The 9,345-nt window shown below is 39.4% G+C and overlaps 1 protein-coding gene across 1 annotated transcript; it reads left to right on the top strand.

The window, feature by feature from the left end:
- Positions 1-524: 524 nt before the first annotated feature.
- LOC129010733 (26S proteasome regulatory subunit 10B-like) lies at positions 525-4,107 on the top strand. The gene is given in 2 exon segments (XM_063647231.1): positions 525-1,677; positions 3,995-4,107. Coding segments are annotated over 2 exon segments (1,263 nt in total). The 5' UTR covers positions 525-527.
- The last annotated feature ends 5,238 nt before the right edge of the window (positions 4,108-9,345 follow it).

A 9,345-nucleotide genomic window follows, 5' to 3' on the forward strand; every position in this document is an offset into this window, starting at 1 on the left:
CAAAGTGCTGGGATTACAGGTGTGAGCCCGTGCCTGACCTGTTCTTTAAATCTGTCTTCTGCGAAGATCAAGACATTTCAAACTTAACTGGGAACAATATCTTTGTTCTCTGACTCTACTTCCCCTTGGGAACTGGAGACCTACCTCTAGCTGGCCAAATTTGGGATGCAGCACTAGGGGAAGGGAGGGGGTGCAAGGGTCCACAGGATAAAAGGAGACTATGCTTTTTCAGAATCTGTTAATATTTCACTCTTCTTATACATCTGCTTTGATTGTCTATCTATCAGATGAGTTAGTTGCACAGACAAGAATTGCAATTGCAAAAACTCTTAAGAACATGACTGAAATTGAAAATTGGGGTGGGAGGGGGTGAGGAATGATAAATTACTTAATGGGTACAATTTACACTATTCAGGTGATGGCTACGCTAACAATCGAGAGTTCACTACGACACAGTATATCCATGTAAAAAAGCTGCACTTACACGCACTAAATATATCATTAAAAAAACGAAGCAGCTTCTCATCATGGCGGACCCTAGAGGTAAGGTGCTTCATTCAGGACTACTGCAAGAGCTGCTTGAGCACAAGGAGATCGACGGCTGTCTTAACGAGTTAAGGGAACAATTAAAAGAACTTACCAAGCAGTATGAAAAGTCTGAAAATGATCTGAAGGCCCTACAAAGTGTTGGGCAGATTGTGGGTGAAGTGCTTAAACAGATAACTGAAGCAAAATTCATTGTTAAAGCTACAAATGGACCAAGATATGTTGTGGGTTGTCGTCGACAGCTTGACAAAAGTAAGCTGAAGCCAGGAACAGGAGTCGCTTTGGATATGACTACACTAACTGTCACGAGATATTTGCCAAGAGAGGTGGATCCACTGGTTTATAACATGTCTCATGAGGACCCCTGGAATGTTTCTTATTCTGAGATTGGAGGGCTATCAGAACAGATCTGGGAATTAAGAGAGGTGATAGAATTACCTCTTACAAACTCAGAGTTATTTCAGCAGGTAGGAATAATGCCTCCAAAATGCTGTTTGTTACACAGACCACCAGGTATGGGAAAAACACTCTTGGCACAAGCTGTTCCTAGCCAGCCGGACTACAATTTCTTAAAGGTTGTATCTAGTTCTATTGTAGACAAGTATGTTGGTGAAAGTGCTTGTTTGATCAGAGAAATGTTTAATTATCCCAGAAACCATCAACCATGCATCATTTTTATGGATGAAATAGATGCTATTGGTGGTTGTCCGTTTTCTGAGGGTACTTCAGCTGACAGAGAGATTCAGAATACTTTAATGGAGTTACTGAATCAAATGGATGGATTTGATACTCTGCATAGAGTTAAAATGATCATGACTACAAACAGACCGGACACACTGGATCCTGCTTTGCTGCATCCGGGAAGATTAGATAGAAAAATACATATTGATTTGCCATATGAACAAGCAAGATTAGACCTACTGAAAATCCATGCAGGTCCCATTACAAAGCGTGGTGAGAGAGATTAGGAAGCAATTGTGAAGCTTTCAGATGGCTTTAATGGAGTAGACCTGAGAAATGTTTGTACTGAAGCAGGCATGTTCGCAATTCGTGCTGATCATGATTTTGTAGTACAGGAAGACTTCATGAAAGCAGTAAGAAAAGTGGCTGATTCTCAATATCATGAAAATGGCCATCCTTCCCAAGGTAATTTACAGATTCAATGCCATCCCCATCAAGTTACCAATGACTTTCTTCACAGAATTGGAAAAAACTACTTTAAAGTTCATATGGAACCAAAAAAGAGCCCGCATTGCCAAGTCAATCCTAAGCCAAAAGAACAAAGCTGGAGGCATCACGCTACCTGACTTCAAACTATACTACAAGGCTACAGTAACCAAAACAGCATGGTACTGGTACCAAAACAGAGATATAGATCAATGGAACAGAACAGAGCCGTCAGAAGTAATGCCACATATCTACAACTATCTGATCTTTGACAAACCTGACAAAAACAAGAAATGGGGAAAGGATTCCCTATTTAATAAATGGTGCTGGGAAAACTGGCTAGCCATATGTAGAAAGCTGAAACTGGATCCCTTCCTTACACCTTATAAAAAATCAATTCAAGATGGATTAAAGACTTAAATGTTAGACCTAAAACCATAAAAACCCTAGAAGAAAACCTAGGCAATACCATTCAGGACATAGGCATGGGCAAGGACTTCATGTCTAAAACACCAAAAGCAATGGCAACAAAAGCCAAAATTGACAAATGGGATCTAATTAAACTAAAGAGCTTCTGCACAGCAAAGGAAACTACCATCAGAGTGAACAGGCAACCTACAAAATGGGAGAAAATTTTTGCAACCTACTCATCTGACAAAGGGCTAATATCCAGAATCTACAATGAACTCCAACAAATTTACAAGAAAAAAACAAACAACCCCATCAAAAAGTGGGCGAAGGACATGAACAGACACTTCTCAAAAGAAGACATTTATGCAGCCAAAAAACACATGAAAAAATGCTCACCATCACTGGCCATCAGAGAAATGCAAATCAAAACCACAATGAGATACCATCTCACACCAGTTAGAATGGCAATCATTAAAAAGTCAGGAAACAACAGGTGCTGGAGAGGATGTGGAGAAATAGGAACACTTTTACACTGTTGGTGGGACTGTAAACTAGTTCAACCCTTGTGGAAGTCAGTGTGGCGATTCCTCAGGGATCTAGAACTAGAAATTCCATTCGACCCAGCCATCCCATTACTGGGTATATACCCAAAGGACTATAAATCATGCTGCTATAAAGACACATGCACACGTATGTTTATTGCAGCATTATTCACAATAGCAAAGACTTGGAACCAACCCAGATGTCCAACAATGATAGACTGGATTAAGAAAATGTGGCACATATACACCATGGAATACTATGCAGCCATAAAAAATGATGAGTTCACGTCCTTTGTAGGGACATGGATGAAATTGGAAATCATCATTCTCAGTAAACTATCGCAAGAACAAAAAACCAAACACCGCATATTCTCACTTATAGGTGGGAACTGAACAATGAGAACACATGGTCACAGGAAGGGGAACATCACACTTCGGGGACTGTTGTGGGGTGGGGGGAGGGGGGAGGGATAGCATTGGGAGATATACCTAATGCTAGATGACGAGTTGGTGGGTGCAGCGCACCAGCATGGCACATGTATACATATGTAACTTACCTGCACGTTGCGCACATGTACCATAGAGCCTAAAGTATAATAATAAGAAGAAGAAAAAGAAAAAATAAATTAAAAAAAAGAAAAAAAAAAAGAAAAGTGGCTGATTCTAACAAGCTAAAGTCTAAATTGGACTACAAACCTGTGTAATTTACTCTAAGATTTTTGATAGCTGCATGACAGATGTTGGCTTAATGTAAAAATAAAGTTAAAGAAAATAATGTATGTGTTGGCAATGATGTCATTAAAAGTATATGAATAAAAATATCTATGAGTAACATCATAAAAATTAGTAATTCAACTTTTAAGATTGATACAGAAGAAATGTGTATGTTTGTTAGTGTTGCATTTATGGCAAAAAGTTACAAAGGAAGAGTGTATTGAAGTCTTTCGTATTTGCTGTGTGAGCACTTTGTAAAACACTGAAAGTGGTTTGAGACAGTGGTATAAGAAAGTATTTCTTATGACTTATTTCGTATCATTTGTTTTCCTCATCTAAAAAGTTGAATAAAATCTGTTTGATTCAGTTCTCCAAAAAAAAAAAAAAGGAAGCATACTTACATTTGCCTTTTATAGCTCCATAGGTAAAGCCATGTAATATGAACCAATGGAGATAGAAACATGTTCTAATAACATGTTCTCAAGATTTGCTTACAAAGTTGTTTCTCTGTCAAACACTTCCGTTCTTGAAAGAAAACAGCTTATGATGCATCTTAGAGAAACCATGCTTACATTTGCCTTTTATTGCTGGATATCTCATCTTCTACCAATAAGTACCAATGAAGAAAGAAACACGCTCTAATACAAGCTTGTCCAGCCCACGGCTGGCACATGCGGCCCAGGACAGCTTTGAATGCAGCCCAATGCAAGTTCATAAATTTTCTTAAAACATTATGAGATTTTTTTGTGCAGTTTTTTTCTTTTGTAGCTCATCAGCTATCGTCAATGTTCGTGTATTTTATGTGTAGCCCAAGACGATTCTTCTTCTTCCAATGTGGACCCGGGAAGCCAAAAGATTGGACACTCATGCGATATATTGTCAAGGTTTGCTTACAAAAATGTTGCTCTGTCAAACACTCCCATACACTGAAATAAAACAGCTTGCGATGCATTTTTAAAAAATAAAAAATTGAAAAATTAGGCCCACACTTGAGATACATCATGAGTTAAATAATCTTTCTTTTCTTTTTTTTTTTTTTTTTTTTTTTGAGACAAAGTCTCTGTCTGTCACCCAGGGTATACTGCAGTGACACTATCTGCACTCACTGCAACCTGCAACATCTGCCTCCCAGGTTCAAGTGATTCTCATGCTTCAGCCTCCCGAGTAGCTGGGACTATGAATGCACACCATCACACCCGGCTAATTTTTTGTTGTTGTATATTTTTTAGAGATGGAGTTTTGCCATGTTGGCCAGACTGGTCTTGAACTCTGGCCTCAAGTGATCCACCCATCTTGACCTCCCAAAGTGCTGGGATTACAAGTGTGAGCCACCGCACCCCGCCGAGTTAAATAATCTCTCTTTGTGTGACTTAGGAAACTTAACACCAATTGCCACTGAAAAAAAAAAGTATTCCGAAGGCCAAACTGTATTTATACGCATTGTGTAGATGATTCTGTTAATATGCATATCCTGATATGTCTGATTTGTGAATTTATAAATGCATGTACTTATAACTTGCATATCTGTGGTATCAAGAGTTGTGGAACTTTGTTTCTATCCTTCCTTACATTCCCAGGAATACATAATCCCTTTGCTTTCTAGTCAGTTAAGCAAATTTCCCTAACCTGAACTAATTCAACCTAATTTTCTCTTCTGGGAGTAACTGGCCTATCTTCTAAAGATTTTTTTTCTTTTTTTTTTTAATAATAGAGACCAGGTCTCACTATGTTGCCCAGACTGGTCTTGAACTCCTGGGCTCAAGCAATCCTCTAGCTCCGGCCTCCCAAAGTGCTGAGATTATAGGCCTGAGCCACTGCACCTGGCCCAGATTTTTCAATGATAAGAAAAAAGTCTCTTTTTTTATTTGTGCTTTTTCACAATGATCCTGTTCCACTTTGGAAGCAGTTCTCCAATATATACATCAGTATTTACGGTAGCTGCTGCCATACAACCACCAAAACAGCTTTCTAAGAAACTACACTTCTTTACTGGTTCCATCTATTTCCTCAAGTTCTAAATGGTAGGTTGTAGTGCTCCAAGATTCAGTCCTGTGATCTCTTTTTTATCTACTTCTCTATTTATCTAGGTGATCTCATTTCACCCAAAGACTTGAAAGATCTCAAATGTATAACTCCAACCCTGACCTCTACCCAGAACACTTCATACTCACATCTAGCTGCCTATTTGATATCCCTACTTGGACATAAACTTAAAATATATAAAATAGAACTCCTGATTCCCTACCCCCACATAGAAACATACACACACACACATATACACAAAACATGTGCCTCCCACAGTATACCTCATCTGAATAAAATGTAACTGTGTTCACCCAGTGTGTCCAGTTTCTCAGGCTGAAAACTGGGAGTTATCATTGGCTTTTCTCTTTCTCTCTTATCCAGTCTATATCCAGGATCCAACCACATTTTGCCCTTACCTCCACCATCATCCTGATCTAGGCCACCATCATCTCTCACCTGGAATATTACAACAGCTGTCTAACTGGCCTCCCTGCCTCCACCATGCCTCTCACCACAAAGCAGTCTGAGTAAGTTCTTAAAATATTCAGTTGGATCAGGCCAGTTCTTTGCTCATAATACTATAATGGCTTCCTATTTCACACAGGATAAAACCCAAAGTCCTAGCCATAATTTACAAGACCATACATCATCTGTCTCTCTTTGATCCTGATGCTCTTGCCTTATCTCTTACCTCATCTCCCCCAATCCCTTCCACTCTCACTTTGATCCAAGTACACTGGCATAACCTTAAACATGGCAAATAGCTTCCCCAAGACCTTTGCTCTTGCTGTTCTCTGCCTGGGCTGTTCTTCCCTGAGATGACCTCTGCTTCGTTCAAATTTCTGCCCAAATGTCACCTTATCAGGAATATACCTAACCATCTTATTTTTAAAAAGCAAGTTTGCTGCCCACTCCTCCTTTATTCCCTTTCCCCAGTTTCATTTTTCTGCATATCCCTTGCCATGTGTCATATACATTTTTGTATTCATCGACTGTCTTTCCATACTTCTTAATACACTCTAAGAAAACAGGGACTTGAGGTGTTTTATTTTACCCTATCCACAGCAACTAGAATAGAGATTGGCATAAGTATTTTAAAGCACTCGTTGAATAAATAAATGAATGGATTTTAGCAACCTCAAAACATTATGTTCCCAATGGGCTGGCCACATGGTTGCTGGCTATGCCAGAGGACATTCTGCTGGAATTGCCTTGCTTCAGCCAAAAGAAAAATGATATCTCGGCATCATGTTGAATATTGAAAATACATCTGGAAACATTATCCTATCCTGGTACCCAACGCTGGAGTGCCTCACCTGGACTACTACATGTAGCCTTAGCTCTTACATCTCAAGAAAGGTCCAAATAAAAGCAAGTATAAAAGTCCAGAAAATGGAGAGGACTGCCAGAATAAAGAGCAGGACATTTCAGGCTGGAGTGACAGAAGATGAAGAATATGATCAAACTCTAGAAAATCAAAATGCTGTGATCAAGCCCAAGGTGAACTTGTATACCAAATCCAGGATCAAAAAAAAAAAAAAATGGAGAGGAACCCTTTAAAACTTCAAAGGTTGTGTGGTGGATGGAAAATGCATGGCCTATAAGATAGGCACAATTGAGTCTAAACCCAAGATCTGGCTGCATGCATGACCTCGGACAAGCTACCAAACCACCACGAACTTGTACCTGTATGTAAAATTCTGATAATGTACCTGCATCACAAGTTTGTTATGAAGACAGTGCACATACAAAGCACACAGCAAACGTTTCTTCTCTTTCTGTGGTGAGAAAAATATTGGGATAAATAAAAGGAAGTTCTAAAGCAGAAGGCAAGCTTAGGAAAGGTTTGTTATAGGATGGGGAAAGAATCAGGTGAATTAATAGAGGCAGAAAATATATATTATCTTATATTCTTTCTGCATTTTACAATCTTCAAACTGTTTTCACTGATGTAATCTCCTTTGACCTTCACGAACTATCTTGCGAAGTAAGAAAGGTAAGTAAAATGAAACCCATTTTACAGACGAGGAAACTGAGGATGGGGATTTTTTTTAAGTCCCCTTAAAACAGGTTCCATGATTTTCCCACCAATCCGGAGGGCCTCTTCATAGAATTCAAGTGACTTCTCAGAAAAGCTTAGTCACTTAGGAAAGAGCCTCTGTGGGTGATTAGCAAAGATGTCTGAGGAGTTAATCTGTAAGTAGAGTCAAGAACCACCAAGCTCTTTCTCAGCACACCTCTTAGGCCTGTTATGAAAAGATTCAACTGGATGAGCCCTGGGTCTGACTCTCTGGAGCAAGTATCTCAGTCCTCTGCTTGCTTTCCTTAACTGGGCATGAATGCAGTCCATCCGTGAGGCGTGCCCATGGCGATTTTCTTTCTGCTCTGGTTTTTGAAAAGCATCTAGTTATGCATTCCCGAGGGTGGAGGGCAGACTGGGGAAGCCTGGGTCTTCAGTCACAATAATGCCAGTTACCAGAAACAGCTAAACCAAATTTATAACATATGTTTCCATAGCCTCAAATATCCACCATTTGTCCCATGACCTTCTCTCTTTAAACAAATGCCAAACAAGGAGATTCAATTATTCAGTCAGTCTAAAAGGAATCAGTTTATGCTGAAATCCAGTGCTGAGTTTATATAATTTTACACTATGGGTCACACTGAAAGCTTTATGCAAGCTTGTAGCTGCAGCTAAGAAAGATTCCTACCTTTCTTTATAGTTAAATTAGTATCTAGGTAGAATCAATTCTCAAAGGAGAAAGCTAATTACATCACACCAGTTTTTGGAATGAAAAACGACAGAGAAATAGCATTCATTCATCCATTCAATAAATATTTATTGTGTTCTTTTGAAGTGGCAGGCACCATACAAGGTATTAGAAATACAAAATGGAAAAGAAATAGTTCTTGGTCTCAGGAGTTCAGGGCTTTGTGTACAGATAGACACTGAACGGTCTGAGTCATTTAAAACACAATGTGATAAATATTATAATGGAAAGAATTACAAGGTGCAGTGGGAATCCAGGCTGCATAATTCCTAAGTGTTACTAGGAGAAATCACTTCAGCAATTAGGATGACCAACTCAACCTAATTTGCCTGGGACTTTCCTTATTTTACCACTGATGCTCCCATGCCTGGGAAATCCCTCAGCAAACCAGGATGGTTGGTCATCCTACCTGCAATGCTAAACAAACAAATAAAAAAAAGTTATGTTTCTGTCTGCAAAAGACCACGTTCATTCCCAGAGGCACATGGGATCAGAATGACTTCATTAGAATGAGAATTCAGTAGCTGATGGAAAAAACGGATCTTTCATGGCTCTGCCAGACACAAAGGAAGAGTCAGCCCGATGTGTTAGAGAGAAGCTGTACATGGTTTCCCTGCCCTTGCCTAGAGTCTTGGGATAGCTGTTTAACCTCTATGAGAATTTGTCTGTTTATCTGTAAAATTACACTAAATATTGTAGTAGTCAGGATAAGTCACGTTATGCTGCTGAATCTTACTGGCTATAAAATTAAGTTTATTTGCATTGCAGTTCAGCTAGAGTGTGCTGCTCATCTCACTCTAGGAGCTCAGGAGACAGAGCAGCCACCATCTCAAACATTGTCTGTCCCCAGGGCACAGGGAAAAAAAAAAGAAAAACATTCTTCCTGCCTCAGGTAATGGTTTTCTTTTCATCCACCAGCAGTCCCTAAACCAACACCACATGGTGGTAGGCTTTTTTGTTGCAGCAGCATAACCTGGCCTATTCTGACTGATGGGGATAACTTAAAGTGCAGATCTGAGACTTAGAGGAAGTAAGAGAGTGAAGACTGCTTGGTACCCCCTTAAGGGCTGATACGAATGTTTGAAAACATGCTTGTGAACACTTACCTATCATCTAAGATTATTCATATAAAAACTATCTTGTTTAGGCTGGTTGAGGTGGCTCATGCC

The sequence above is a fragment of the Pongo pygmaeus genome, chromosome 10 (genome assembly GCF_028885625.2).
Source record: "Pongo pygmaeus isolate AG05252 chromosome 10, NHGRI_mPonPyg2-v2.0_pri, whole genome shotgun sequence".
NCBI classification, from domain to species: Eukaryota; Metazoa; Chordata; class Mammalia; order Primates; family Hominidae; genus Pongo; species Pongo pygmaeus.